General features: G+C 41.3%; 1 protein-coding gene across 1 annotated transcript in view; it reads left to right on the top strand.

Moving 5' to 3' along the window:
* Positions 1 to 1,527: 1,527 nt before the first annotated feature.
* The window catches only part of LOC135472946 (thrombospondin type-1 domain-containing protein 4-like), a 68,004-nt gene continuing 52,842 nt past the window's right edge, over positions 1,528 to 16,689 (top strand). Inside the window, exon 1 of the mRNA XM_064752685.1 lies at positions 1,528 to 2,392. Within this exon, the coding sequence (XP_064608755.1) occupies positions 2,379 to 2,392 (14 nt within the window). The 5' untranslated portion in view covers positions 1,528 to 2,378. The remainder of the gene's footprint in view (positions 2,393 to 16,689) is intronic.

The following is a 16,689-nucleotide window of genomic DNA, read 5'->3' as shown; positions in this document are numbered from 1 at the left end:
TCATAGCTGGACTGTTTTGGAGTTTTCTGTTATAACGTCTGTCAATAGTAGGTGTGCTTACTAGTGTATAGACTGTGAACTGTTTTAAAGTTTTCTGTAATAACATCTGTCAATAGTAGGTGCACTCACTAGTGTGTACACGGTGAACTGTTTGGAAGTTTTCTATGATAACATCTGTCAATAGTAGGTGCACTCACTAGTGTATACACGGTGAACCGTTTTGGAAGTTTTCTGTGATAACATCTGTCAGTAATAGGTGCACTCACTAGTGTATACACTGTGAACTGTTTTGGAGTTTTTTTGCCTGTTTTTAAGTCCAATAGGCGATATAAAGAAAGAAATTAGTAGAGATTGTGAAGGGCATTGTTGTGTCTAGAAAACCCACACTGTGATGAGTTCTATCTTCCGCACAAATATTGCTTTAAATGCCAGTGTGTACAATGTTTCCCTTGAAATTTTCTTTCGCAATGTGCATGTTCACCATTCGAATGTTCGAATACGGACAGATCTTTTGCCGCATGTTTACCATGGATCGGTCCCATAGTTGTGTCAGTGGGTATTGTCTTGGTGCAGGTTCGGTATGCATTGCGTTGTTTGCTACAGTCATGATGTGATCAAATACAATAATTGGATAGTACTTTGGATACTTATTACACTCTAGCAACATCGATTTTGCCCTTCTACCACTGACTGACCACTGTCTGACTGCTATCTGACCGCTGCCGCCGGCCGTTTCTCTAGTTTATCTTTTTCACTATATATATTCAACATGCTTTTTCCAAATTAAATTAAGGGTTTATTAAAATTACTCAACATTAAATGTTAATATCACGGAATTCTTGACTGTGTTTATCTTATATTAAATTTGGCTAACAGTCATATAGATAAAAGTGGCATCTACGGTGTCTGAACTCTCGTCTGTAGCTGTAAAATGACGCACCCCACTTGGCGTGCAGCTCGGTCCACTCGGCCGTCATCAGCAGGCATCTATATTATACCCGTTATTCCTTGCTCACACACCCTAACATTTTCATCACGTAGCTGAATCTTTGTCTGCGTCCTCACCCTCATTCTTACCGTGGACTATATACATCTCTGTCATAGCTGGAGGGCCTGACGGCCAGCAGCGCATAGCGGGCACTGGGCGAGGTACATAGGTCTTAGTGCATGTCCTGGCCTTTATCCTCACACCCTTCAATGGCAGAAATGGGCCATTAATTAAAGACACTGGCAAAGTACACCTGTATATTAAGCTTTATTGACTCCATTTTAATATGGGCCACGCATTCGGGTAACAAATGCATTTAGCGTAAGCAAACTCTGAAGGTTGATCTATATAAAACATTGGGCTGTAGTATACCGTTTGTAGGAAAAAAGTGTACAAAGGAGTTCGCTTGACACCAGTCGAGGTCAATAAAGAAATAACTAGGCCATTACTCTCACCATTAGTGTGCTATTTAAGAAACGTACGCGTCTGACGTAACTAAAAGCAAGCTACAGCCTTACACAAGCGACACAAGGTGAGAATGCCAGGAGTTTGTGTTCGCTTGTTGGCTGGGCGATATCAAGTGTGACACAACCTTCTAAGGCAAGTGACGGGTGCCATAAAACGCAAAGAAACGGATTTCCAAGTGCTTTTAGTTCTTACATTCGTCCTCCTGTTTATTGAAGACAAATATCAGCACACATCAGGTATATACGAATACCGCTGTCTGTGTGAGCATGGAGAATGCTGTACCTCCTAGAGCTCAGGCCGTGCGCAAGATTTGAGTGGTCTTACCCAGCAGTGGGATGTCAGTGTGGTTAGCTTTACTCGTGGAGCGGCAGTTGTCAGTGGGTCGGGCCAGCCAAACGGGACGCAAGATGTCTTAACTGCCAAAGCTGTCACATATATAGCGAGGTTGTGAACATTTTGCTCTGGCGAAAACAAAGAAGTGATTTACGCGGAATTTCTGTCTGACGGGTAACAGCTTGGATGGCCACATATTGTATTTTTTACGTAATATGCCTTATTAATAGTTTAGGTTTGGAAGTCAGCAAAGAAGATGTCATTCGAACTGCTTGTAGCAAGCCGGTAAATTTGTTCAGCGTTCGTTACAAAAGTGTTGCTGAAAAGGTGTAAAAGGGGAGAAAAACGGGTTAGTCAGAGAAAGGCGAGAAAATCTGAGAAAAGTGTCAGATCACTGTAAAACCCCCACAAGGATCGTTTTTGGGTCACGGATTTGAATCTGAACACCTAAACGGCCGTTTGATGCAATTACTGAAAAGACGTGTTACACTGAAACTACTGTTTGATTCGGTGAATTCTGAATACGCTGCAGATTAAGACATTTTCAGACAACTTTGTTGATGGACAATATTTGCCTATACCGGTCGCCATGGTCAAATTCAGGTAAGTCTAGGATTATTCCCTAGAATAAATAATATCCAATATTAACGTTTTATCCTGCTCGATGACTGACTGTTTACCGAAATGTTTCAAACTGTAGCAGTTTTCCATTAATGGTAAACTGAGTTATGCATTACTCTCCGAATCATACAGTACCGTCCATGATTGATTATATTTTGTTTAGGGTCAGGTGATATGTAGGATTAGCATGTCGCACATTTAAGAGAAGAAAGATGCCCGTGGAAATATTTTAATGATTCTAATATTTCTTTAATTTGTCTTCCAGAGAATTTAAATGAAAAATAGGAAACAAAAAACATATAAAAACTCTTTTGAAAAAACTGAATTTGAGCGCAAAGCCAACTCTTCCTCACTCAATTGTTGTTATGCTATGTTCACTTTAGTCAGGTAGAACTGCTTAAAACAAACATCTCTCTGTTAATTGGTTCATTTCACTGGGTACCTCAGTGTCAGTAATTAAGAGATTAAGTAAGATTGAGGTTATTCCAATTAGCGTGTATCTGAAGTGGGTAAGGAAGCATTCCTGGTATGTCAGATGGCCGGTATTTCGTACATTATGCCTACAGGTAGGAAACCGGACGCACGATACTGGTGTCTAGTGATTTATATATAGAACTATAATCCGAATAAATGGTTTTAGCTTTACACAGATGCTGATATTTTAAGTGGATCATAAAAAACACTGTAGGGCTCTTGAGGCGAAAGAGAGATAGCTAACAGATGTGCCCTTGTCCTGGGGCTTCTACTTCTGAGTCAGACCCTCATCTGACCGGCATGATAAACACTGGGGCACTGGAGGAGTGTCCCGTGGTCCGGTGATCCCATGGTCTTTGATCAAGTTGTCCCCCTGGTCCCGTGTTCCCGTTGTGCAGTGGCCCCATGGTAAGGTGTTCCGGTGTACCAGTGATCCTGTGATCCGGTGCTCCTGTGATCCCTTGTTCCAGTGGCTCCGTGGTTCCATTGTTGCACGGTCTTTTGAAATAGAGGTTCTGTGGTTCCGTGATCCTGTGGTGTAATGGTTTCGTGGCCCGCTAGTCCAGTTGTCCAGTTACCCCGTCGTCCAAGGGTCCAGGGGTCCAGGCTTCCAGGTCTAGTCGTCCAGCAGTTCGTGGTTCATTTGGTCCAGTTGAACTATCTTGGAGTTTACATGGCAAAGGTCCCCTACCTCCACGTGATGCTATATCCATCCTTGCGGCCACGCAACAAAGATCATCTACTACTTCGTGGTGATATATCCATCCTTGTGGCCACGTGACAAAGATCATCTACAGCCTCGTGGTGATATATCCATCCTTACGGCCACATGACAAAGATCACCTTTAACCTCGTGGTGATATATCCATCCTTGCGACCATGTAACAAAGATCACCTACTACTTCGTGGTGATATATCCATTCGCCACTATATGGCTGAAATATTGCCGATGTGGCGTTAAGCCATAATCATTCATTCATCCTTGTGGCCAAGTAACATTGATTACCTACAACCTCGTGGTGATATATCCATCCTTGCGGCCACGTGACAAAGATCACCTATTACTTCGTGGTGATATATCCATCCTTGCGGCCACGTAACAAAGATCACCTACTACCTCGTGGTGATATATCCATCCTTGCGGCCACGTAACAAAGATCACCTACAGCCTCGTGGTGATATATCCGTCCTTGCGGCCACGTGACAATGATTATCTACAACCTTGTGGTGATATATCCGTCCTTGCGGCCACGTGAGAATGATTATCTACAACCTTGTGGTGATATATCCGTCCTTGCGGCCACGTCACAAAGATCATCTACTACTTCGTGGTGATATATTCATCCTTGCGGCCACTTAATAGTGATTACCTACAACCTCGTGGTGATATATTCATCCTTGCGGCCACGTAACAAAGATCACCTACAGCCACTTGACAAGGGTCACCTACAACTTCGTGGTGATATATCCATCCTTGCGGCCACGTAACAAAGATCACCTACAGCCTCGTGGTGATATATCCATCCTTGCGGCCACGTAACAAAGATCACCTACTACCTCGTGGTGATATATCCATCCTTGCGGCCACGTAACAAAGTTCATCTACAGCCTCGTGGTGATATATCCGTCCTTGCGGCCACGTGACAATGATTATCTACAACCTTGTGGTGATATATCCGTCCTTGCGGCCACGTGAGAATGATTATCTACAACCTTGTGGTGATATATCCATCCTTGCGGCCACGTCACAAAGATCACCTTTAACCTCGTGGTGATATATCCATCCTTGCGGCCACGTAACAAAGTTTACCTACAACCTCGTGGTGACATATTGTTAGAATCTAGATATTATACAGATAAGTGTTTCACTAATTGTTTTCACGTGCATGTTGGTGAAAACCTATGTTTGTTGTCGCCATATATATATATATATATAATATATATATATATATATATATATATATATATATATATATATATATATATATATATATATATATATATATATATATATATGCTTTTTATGACTTTCAGCACCGTGATAGACAGGCAAGGGTCAGGAATGCATACTCAGTAGTTGTGGTTAGCTATGTCAAGCAGTATATTGACCTATCGAAGTGTTCTGTCAAATACCAAACCTAAATCTGTCAGAGCGAAAGAGGATCGTATGGCCGCTATCAGGACTGTCAGATCTGTATCACACAGTCTGAGTTTTACTGACTGTCAGTAATCTTATAAACAGGTTTATTGTCCACAGTAGAATGAAGTGAGCTTTAATCTCATAGAGAGGATTGAGAGGAGAGCTATGATCTTGAGATATAAGACTATTCTAGGGCCAAGCGTTTAAAGAAAGCTTGAACAGATATGTTCAGCATAAAAGCCTCACCTATAGAGACAGATGCCAGTATGCGCGCCGCAGCCGATATTTACCACGTCAGACAAGATCATTGTATAGTCTGTCATAATCTGATATGTAGATACTCCAGTAAACAATTACACTTATAAATGTCGTTCCTCCAATCACATAGGATCAGAAACTTCCACGGCAACAAATGCGATTTGTTCAACACTTTAATTATGAAACAGACGAGGCCGAGTCGTCATATGCCCTACTCGTGACTACGTTTTGAAAATCTGAAATGATGTCAGGCAGATTATGAGATTATAGCTCGTGTATTTGTTGTGGAAGGCCTTGTGATTGATGAGACAGGATCCAAGTAAGCGATCAGTTGTACATTTCCGTCACTTTGGGGCACTTCATTTTTGACTGTGTATGCCAAAGTGATACACAAGATCGGCACATACCAAGGTGATACGCAAGATGTGTGTATACCTCAGTGATACGCAAGATCTGTATACACCACAGTAATACGCAAGGATTGCGCATGCCAATGCTATGCGCAAGATCTGTGTATGCCAACGTGATACATAAGATTTGTATATATCACAGTGGTGCGCATACCACTGTGATACGTAAAATCTGTATTCGCAAGGCCACGTATAACCAGGTAGTGATATCTGGGGAAAACGGAAATTCATTTTGGCATTTTGAATTAGACAGTTAACCAGAGTGGATGAGAAGGAATATGTTAAAAATAAAATTTTTGGCATAAAATGTCATACACGATTTTACAAGCACCTAGAATAACTTACAATGGCTAATTAGTTTACACAACGGTTATCGAACGGTGCAAAGTTCAATGATAATAGGTTTACACCACATGTACTGTAATACAGATATCTTATGGTGAGTTCGAGCCAGAACCCGGAAATGGTTTATGACTTTCGACGTTTGATCAGGGTTGTGTTAATACGCGACAGACACAAGCTCAGATTATGTGCAGTTTTCTGTTAAGGTTTTTTTTTTTTTGAGGCCGGCGTGCCTCAAGAGACTTGGAATATTCGGGCTCATATGTCTATATAATACGGTGTGGTGTGCAATCCCGTAGAACAGCAGATATTGCCGCGTACCGGTACACTGGAGAGCGGAGAGTATCTCGTCTGTCCACTTGCCACATGGGAAATACGCTTTTCATTAAGGATTTCTGTCCCATTGTTAATCCATCGCTGACCCTCAGGATACCTGGAGTGATAGGGGAAGAACTCGGAAGTTGACCGTGAGCGGCACGCTGCTAAAAACAATGCAATTATTAGGCAGGCAATTGTCAGCCAAAATACCAGAGTTTACTCTTAAATCTGCGCCACCGCTTTGGAGACAGGAGCTGGCACAGCAGACGTGTGCTGACAACGTGGTAAATTAAATATAGGGCTGATATATGCATCGTTTGCAATGAAACCTAAGACCCATGTATGCATAGCTTGAAATGACTCCGTGGTAATGACGCTGTACAGCTCCCGTGTTGCACCACAGGAACTCTTTTATAGCGAGGCTGTAAATTTCCAGTTCCGCACTATGGGAATCCGCTGTAATGACGTCTATAGTTCTAGTGACGCACTACAGGATCTCCTTGGTTATAACACTGTACATTACACCATAGGATCGCCATTGTGATGGTCATGTACATTGCTTGTACTGCACAAATGGAATTCATAGCACAAGAGGCTCACTATTGTAATGACACTATGCATTGCACAAGATGATCTGTATTGTAACGATACTGTACATGGTACATGGTAGGATCTGTATTGTAATCACGCTGTACATAACACAAGATAATCTCCTATTGTAATGCCACTGTACATTTCACAAGAGGATCTCTACTCTAATGACACTGTACACTGTACAAAGGATCTGTGTTGTAATGATGCTGTACATAGCACAAGATGATCTTATTGTAATGACGCTGTACATTGCACAAGAGGATCTCTATTGTAATGACGGTTGGCATAGCACAGGACAATCTGCATTGTAATTACGCTGTACATTACACAAGAGGATCTGTATGTTAACGACTATGTACATTGCACAAGATGATCTGTATTGTAATGACGCTGTACATTGCACTAGAGGATTTCCATTGTAATGATCATGTACATTGCACAAAACGATCTGTGTTGTAATGACGCTGTACATTGCACGAGACGATCTGTACTGTAATAACACTGTACATGACACAAGAGGATCTGTACTGTAATGACACTGTACCTTGCACAAGATGATCTGTATTGTAATGACGGTTTGCATGGCCCAAGTGGATCTGTATTATAGCCACACTGTAGACTGCACAAGAGGATCTGTATGTTAATGACACTGTACATTGCACAAGATGCTCTGTATTGTAATTACGCCGTACATTGCACGAGACGATCTGTATTGTAATGACACTGTACATTACACTGGAGGATTTCTTTTGTAATGACAGTGTACATTGCACAAGAGGATTTGTATTGTAATGACGCTGTACATTGCACAAGAGGATCTGTATTGTAATGGCGCTGTACATTGCACATGATATCTGTATTGTAATGACACTGTACACTGCACAAGATGATCTCTATTGTAATGATGGTTTCCATGGCACAAGTGGATCTGTATTGTAATCGCACTGTAGACTGCACAAGAGGATCTGTATGTTAATGACGATGTACATTGCACAAGATGATCTGTATTATAATGACGCTGTACATTGCACTAGATGATCTGTATTGTAATGACGCTGTACACTGCACAAGAGGATCTGTATTGGAAGGACAATGTATATTGAACAAGCGGATCTTCATTGTAATGAAGGTTTACATTGCACAAGAGGATCTGTATTGTAAGAACGCTGTACATTGCACGAGACGATCTGCATTGTAATGACAGTGTACATTGCACAAGACGATCTGTATTGTAATGACGCTGTACATCACACGAGACGATCTGTATTGTAATAACACTGTACATGGCACAAGAGGATCTGTATTGTAATGACGGTTTGCATGGCCCAAGTGGATCTGTATTATAGTCACTCTGTAGGCTGCACAAGAGGATCTGTATGTTAATGACACTGTACATTGCACGAGACGATCTGTATTGTAATGACATTGTACATTGCACAAGATGCTCTGTATTGTAATGACGCCGTACATTGCACGAGACGATCTGTATTGTAATGACGATGTACATTGCACAAGACGATCTGTATTGTAATGACGCTGTACATTGCACAGGACGATCTGTATTGTAATGACGCTGTACATTGCACAAGAGGATCTGTATTGTAATGACAGTGTACATTGCACGAGACGATCTGTATTGTAATGACGATGTACATTGCACAAGACGATCTGTATTGTAATGACGCTGTACATTGCACAAGAGGATCTGTATTGAAAAGACAGTGTACATTGCACACGAGGATCTGTATTGGAAGGACACGGTATATTGCACAAGAAGATCTTCATTGTAATGACGGTTTACATTGCACAAGAGGATCTGTATTGTAATTACGCTGTACATTGCACTAGATGATCTGTATTGTAATGACGCTCCACATAGCACAAGAGGATCTGTATTGTAATGACACTGTACATCGCACAAGACGACCTGTATTGTAATGACGGTGTATATTGCACAAGAGAATCTGTATCGTAATGACGGTTTGCATAGCACAAGACGATCTGTGTTTTAATGACACTGTACATTGCACAAGAGGATCTCCATTTTGATGACGCCGGGCATCACGCCTAACTCCGCCATATTTTTCTGACAATTGCTCAGTCAGCGCTTGTCTGCGTTAGTTAACATATTAGTCAATTCTGTCTCGCTTTTACGTATAACAAACTCTTGTCTATGATCACATGTAGATATACAAGTTTTGCTTGCTGGAAACTGTATATACGTATCTTCATGGATTATTTCTCCGTACTGGCTTCAGTAATACCTCAGCCGGAGGAACGTTTCAACGATTGTTCACTATTTGACTTGAGGTTTGTAATCGGCACACAACTCAAGGCGTGTTAGCGCTACAATCCTTAAATCAGGCAGGCATTTTTATGGGGGTCAGTTTGTGGTATAAAAACGTGCCAATCGCCCGAGCCTCTTACAGGAGAAATGCTAAAAAGGCCTGGGTTTGGGGAATATGATACGGGACAGAGGAGAGTGCTTCTTATATCAAGCCAGCAGGCCGCATTGTCACGTTATTATCACTCCAAAACAGCGGATAGTAAAGCCAAATAATTCATCGGGCTGTTGTATAGAATGGAGGCATTTTCAAGTATGAAGGTCCCGAACATGGAAGACTGCCAGTAATCTGTCAGTCGTTACACGAAATAACGGATGAGTAAAGACACATTGTAAATGTTCAGTTATACTGATTTTTACAAACCATGTTGAACATATATTCAGGTGAAGTTCGATTGAATTTATTTTAACTGAGTGTGCTTAGCTGTGACCTTGGCCGTGCAGCGCTGTCCAGTGCTGCATATAAGAAATAAATAATTAAAACAACTTAACAAATAAATGGCGCCTGAGGGAGGCCATTGGTTAAGAGTATAGAAATAGCTAGGATATATAATTAATACCGCCACCATAGCTACAATTTATGTCTGATTTCATTCAGCAAATTAAATATAATAACTGTTAATCATCATAACATTAAAGAAAAGACGTCGTTTTAGATTAATGTTTTCCAACAGAGTACGTTCAATTTATCTCAAGAGGCAGAAAAACCAGGGCGAGCCGTCTGTAAGAAGCACTCTACTTATCGGCTGTACGTCTGCTTTTATAATTATAAACGTTCACAGTGAAAAGCGGAAATCATACGGCAGAGCCGTCAGTCAGCAGTTCCACAGCCGCCCTCTCAGGCACGGATACATTACATACGCTAGGCCCGAGTTGTTCACTTTCAAAACATAACCTGTTCGCTAAACCATAGATCCTGTTTTTGACAAGGTTTGTCACGAGTCTGTTAGCTATGGATAAAAATTCATTTCCTCCCAGCTGCCTCTAGAGCTATGTGTAGTTGTTTGTGATATGTATTTTCGAAAATCGTACGGCGAGAGAGGAGAAAGAGGGCGAGAAAGCCTCATGAGAAAACAAAAGGTCAGCTGGGAGTCAAAGGGCCTTACGTGTGGGAGATCATCAGGAAAATGATTCATACTTGTAAATCTAACTTAAGCTAGTCATTGATTCGCATGCCTATGTTACTTGTGGTGACAAAGCTCATGTCTATAATTCCGGAGGGATCTGATAACTGGGTGTTATATGGATGTCTTATTGGATCAAATTATGAACAAGATTTTGTTTTTACAAACTAATTTTATTGTAATGTTGTTCTTTTTCCCCCTCTCTTTTCAGCTGTTGTTTTGCAAAAAAATTCATATCGCTTTTGATGGCAACAGTCCCTAAATTTTTTTGTCAAGCTGACATATAGTACGAATTTTCATTTGAATTTAAGTGCATTGGGGTGGTAAAAGTTGAGTAAGGCCCAAGGCTAACGGTGGTTTGTCAGACAAAATAAAAATAGGAGAAATCATTCTGGGACGGGATTAAAAGTATAGGTGTTTTAAACTGTTAGCATTAAGTATATCATGAAGAATAAGGCAAAATATGAAAACATACATTTTATGTACTATACAAAAAAATATGACTGATTTTTATAATGCAGAGAATTATATTTCAATACCTTCAGGAAGAGAATCTGAATTTAACGAAAGGTCAGCTGTGTTTCGGAATTATTTCGACAACCTTGTTTCTCTCTGGTCACAGAAGTACCTCTGGTCGTGGAAAAAAATACATAACGGTCTGCTGATCCTGACAATGTATCTTGTAACTTTACTGTGCTGCGTCCATTGTTACATGTTTAATATGTACAGCTTTACCTATATCCTGGTGACGTCATTCTCTTCACCTGTGACACAGATATACCTGTGCACTGGTGACGTCATTCCTTTCATCTCTGACACAGGTATGCCTGTATCCTGGTGACATCATTCCTTTCATCTATGACACAGGTATACCTGTATCCTGGTGACATCATTCCTTTCATCTATGACAGAGGTATACCTCTATCCAAGTGACATGATTCCTTCCCTGTATCCTGGTGACCTCGTCGGATAGAGGTAATCCTTTATCCTGGTGACGTCATTCCTTTCATGTATGACACAGGTATACCTCTATCCTGGTGACGTCATTTCTTTCATCTCTGATACAGGTATGCCTGTATCCTTGTGACGTCATTTTTTCATCCATGACAGTGGTATACCTCTATTCTGGTGACGTCATTCTTTCCCTGTATCCTGATGACGTCGTTCTCCTCATCTATGACACAATTATGCCTCTATCCTGGTGACGTCATTTCTTTCATCTCTGACACAGGTATGCCTGTATCCTGGTGACATTATTCTTTTCATCTATCCTGGTGACGTCATTCTTTCCCTGTATCCTGGTGACATCGTTCTCTTCATCTATGACACAGGTATGCCTCTATCCTGGTGACGTCATTTCTTTTATCTCTGTCACAGGTATGTCTGTAACACAGTGACGTCTTGCTCTTGACTGTAAGTCATGAAACAAATTCATGAGAAACAACCATCTCCATACTTGTACATAATCCATATTCCATACTCTCCATACTACAACCATATTTGTAGATTATCATAACCGTATGTGTAAAGTTGAAGCTGTATTACAAGCTGTATTACAATGGGTATCTTGGTTTAGCCACCTTAGCAGTTCCTCACTGACACTTAAACTAACATAGCGAATAAACTTGAATTGGAATGAAGATGTCACACGAGACAGCCATAACTTACACTCAAAAAACTAGTTAGTCTGCATTTCACATGACACAATAGTTCTTGTTGGTTAACCAGCTAGTGCCAATTGTTTACAGTACTCTTCCTGGGCATTATTATTTACTTGAAAGGTGCTCCCCTCCTCTGAACAAAGTTGTGAAATGGCGGTAGCTGGAAGCTATTGTATTTGAGTGTGCAGCGCCATGGAAGTGAAGCCGACTGACACATTTATATGGGTTTTTAATTATTCTAGTTTTGAAAAAAAAGTTTCCGAAAGTACGACAGGCTCTGACGGGCGCAGAGGATGATGTAAATGCAATGTAGATGCACTGTAGATGCATATCCGCTTAAGGCATCTGGAAACGTTTTTCACTTTCACCCTCGCGATTTAGCTCAGCGGCGGTACTTGTAAAGCTGTGCGATAAAAACAACTAGAAATTGTATCTACTTAAAGTATATACACAAAGTATATTAGGAAACCATATCTACACACCGCAGGAGGAAACTACATCTACAGACTACATCTGCAAACCGCATGAGAAAACTACATCTACACGCCGCATGTGAGGAAACTACATCTACAAACCGCATCGGGAAACTACATCTACAGACTACAGCTGCAAACTGAATGAGCAAGCTACATCTATATACCGCATGAAGAAACTACATCTACAGACTAAATCTGCAAACCGCATGAGGATATTAATTCTACACACCGCATCAAAAGGAACATCTAAAAACCGCACGAGGAAACTACATTTACACATCGCATGACGAAAATAGATCTACACACCGCATGGGGAAACTATATCTATACACGCATGACGAAACCATATCTGCGAACCGCATGAGGAAACTACATCTTCAAACTGCATGAAAAAACTATATCTGCAAACCGCATGGGAAAACTACATCTACACACCCCATGAAGAAACCAGATGTTCAAACCGCATGAGGAAACCATATCTACAAACCGCATAAGAAAAATTCATCTACGAACTGCATGAGGAAGCTACATATACATACCGCATGAGAAAATTACATCTACACGCCGCATGAAGAAACCACATCAAGAAACTGCATTAGGAAACCACATATGAAAACCGCATTAGGAAACCAGATCTACAAATCGAATGGCAAAACCCCATCCGCAAACTACATGAGGAAACTATATCTACACACCGCATGAGGAAAGTACATTTGCAAACCGCATGGGGAAACTTTAAACCGCTTGAGGAAACATCTACAAACCGCAAGAGGAAACTACATCTACAAACCAAGTGAGAAAGTTACATCTACAAACCGCATAAAGTAAACACGTCTAAAACCTAAAACACTTACAAACCACGTCTACAGTTGACATCAACAAACCACATTTACAAACCCCGTCTACACACCGGATTCCCAAGCAGCATTAACAAACCACATCTACAAAGAGCATTAACAAACCACATCTACAAACAGCATTTACAAACCACATGTAGAAACAGCATAAACAAATCATATCTACAAAAACATTAACAAACCACATCTGCAAACTACTGCTACAAACTGTATGCACAGACCACATCTACAGCCGCTTTTACAAGCCACATTTTCCAACCATATCTACCAACAGTATTCACAATCATAATGACAAACTACATCAACAAACCACCAATAAATCTACAAATAACATTAACAAACAACATTAACAAAGCACATTTACACACAGCATTAACAAACCACACCAAGAAAATATAACTGCAAACTGCATCCAAAATACATATCTACACACTGCATTAATCAATACACAAATGTCATCGCCAGATACTGTTCTACTCTTATTGAGAAATGTTGTACTCGAAACTCACACTTAAACGACATAATCAAACTTGCAGTCTAGTCGAGTGTCGGTGATAAAAACTGGTGTACTCTATACAGTCGATACACTGTCATGTCCACTGGCGTATTCTATAAAGTCGAGTGTCGGTCATGAATATACTCTGCACAGCCGATTGTGAGTGATGAATGTTGATATGCTCTGCACAGCCGATTGTGAGTGATGAATGTTGATATGCTCTGCACAGCCGATTGTGAGTGATGAATGTTGATATGCTCTGCACAGCCGATTGTGAGTGATGAATGTTGATATGCTCTGCACAGCCGATTGTCAGTGATGAATGTTGGTAAGCTCTGTAAAGTCAAATGCCAGTGCTGGATGTTGGCATACTCTGTAAAGTCAAATGTTGTTGATAAATTTTGGTATAAATTTGGTGTACGGTCTAATGTCGGTGATGAATAGTGGTATACTCAGTACAGTCGAGTGTCGATGATTACCACTGGTGTACTCTGTAGATTCAAATGTCCGGAAGGAATCTTGGTATACGCTGTACAGACGAGTGTCCCTAATAAATGTTGGTATAGTCTGCATTGTTGAGAGTCGGAGTTGACCACTTGTATACTCTGTACAGACGAGTGTCCCTGATAAATGTTGGTATAGTCTGTATTGTTGAGTATCGGTGTTCACCACTGGTATACTCTGTACAGACGAGTGCCCGTGATAAATGTTGGTATAGTCTGTATTGTTGAGAGTCGGTGTTGACCATTGGTATACTCGGTACAGACGAGTACCCGTGATAAATGTTGGTATAGTCTGTATTGTTGAGAGTCGGTGTTGACCACTGGTATACTCTGTACAGACGAGTGTCCCTGATAAATGTTGGTATAGTCTGTATTGTTGAGAGTCGGTGTTGACCACTGGTATACTCTGTACAGACGAGTGTCCCTGATGAATGCTGGTATAGTCTGTATTGTTGAGAGTCGTTGTTGACCACTGGTATACTCTGTACAGACGAGTGCCCGTGATAAATGTTGGTATAGTCTGTATTGTTGAGAGTCGCTGTTGACCACTGGTATACTCGGTACAGACGAGTGTCCCTGATAACTGTTGGTATAGTCTGTACTGTTGAGAGTCGATGTTGACCACTGGTATACTCGGTACAGACGAGTGTCCCTGATAAATGTTGGTATAGTCTGTACTGTTGAGAGTCGGTGTTGACCAATGGTATACTCTGTACAGACGAGTGCCCGTGATGAATGTTGGTATAGTCTGTACTGTTGAGTATCGGTGTTGACCACTGGTATACTCTGTACAGACGAGTGTCCGTGATAAATGTTGGTATAGTCTGTATTGTTGAGAGTCGGTGTTGACCACTGGTATACTCTGTACAGACGAGTGTCCCTGATAACTGTTGGTATAGTCTGTATTGTTGAGAGTCGGTGTTGACCACTGGTATACTCGGTACAGACGAGTGCCCGTTATAAATGTTGGTATAGTCTGTACTGTTGAGAGTCGGTGTTGACCACTGGTATACTCGGTACAGACGAGTGTCCCTGATAAATGTTGGTATAGTCTGTATTGTTGAGAGTCGGTGTTGACCACTGGTATACTCTGTACAGACGAGTGTCCGTGATAAATGTTGGTATAGTCTGTACTGTTGAGTATCGGAGTTGACCACTGATATACTCTGTAGAGACGAGTGTCCGTGATAAATGTTGGTATAGTCTGTATTGTTGAGAGTCGGTGTTGACCACTGGTATACTCTGTACAGACGAGTGCCCGTGATAAATGTTGGTATAGTCTGTATTGTTGAGAGTCGGTGTTGACCACTGGTATACTCTGTACAGACGAGTGTCCGTGATAAATGTTGGTATAGTCTGTAATGTTGAGTATCGGTGTTGACCACTGATATACTCTGTACAGACGAGTGTCCGTGATAAATGTTGGTATAGTCTGTACTGTTGAGTATCGGTGTTGACCACTGGTATACTCTGTACAGACGAGTGTCCGTGATAAATGTTGGTATAGTCTGTACTGTTGAGTATCGGTGTTGACCACTGGTATACTCTGTACAGACGAGTGTCCCTGATAAATGTTGGTATAGTCTGTAATGTTGAGTATCGGTGTTGACCACTGGTATACTCGGTACAGACGAGTGTCCGTGATAAATGTTGGTATAGTCTGTACTGTTGAGTATCGGTGTTGACCACTGGTATACTCGGTATAGACGAGTGTCCGTGATAAATGTTGGTATAGTCTGTACTGTTGAGTATCGGTGTTGACCACTGGTATACTCTGTACAGACGAGTGTCCCTGATAACTGTTGGTATAGTCTGTATTGTTGAGAGTCGGTGTTGACCACTGGTATACTCTGTACAGACGAGTGTCCGTGATGAATGTTGGTATAGTCTGTACTGTTGAGTATCGGAGTTGACCACTGGTATACTCTGTACAGACGAGTGCCCGTGATGAATGTTGGTATAGTCTGTATTGTTGAGTGTCCGTGTTGACCACTGGTATACTCTGTAGAAGGGACTGTCCGTGATGAATGTTGGTATAGTCTGTACTGTTGAGTGTCCGTGTTGACCACTGGTATACTCTGTACAGACGAGTGTCCGTGATAAATGTTGGTATAGTCTGTATTGTTGAGAGTCGGTGTTGACCAATGGTATACTCCGTACAGACGAGTGTCCGTGATAAATGTTGGTATAGTCTGTACTGTTGAGAGTCGGTATTGACCACTGGTATACTCGGTACAGACGAGTGTCCGTGATAAATGTTGGTATAGTCTGTACTGTTGAGT

The sequence above is a fragment of the Liolophura sinensis genome, chromosome 8 (assembly GCF_032854445.1).
Source record: "Liolophura sinensis isolate JHLJ2023 chromosome 8, CUHK_Ljap_v2, whole genome shotgun sequence".
NCBI classification, from domain to species: domain Eukaryota; kingdom Metazoa; phylum Mollusca; class Polyplacophora; order Chitonida; family Chitonidae; genus Liolophura; species Liolophura sinensis.
This window is presented reverse-complemented; position numbering and strand designations above follow the sequence as displayed.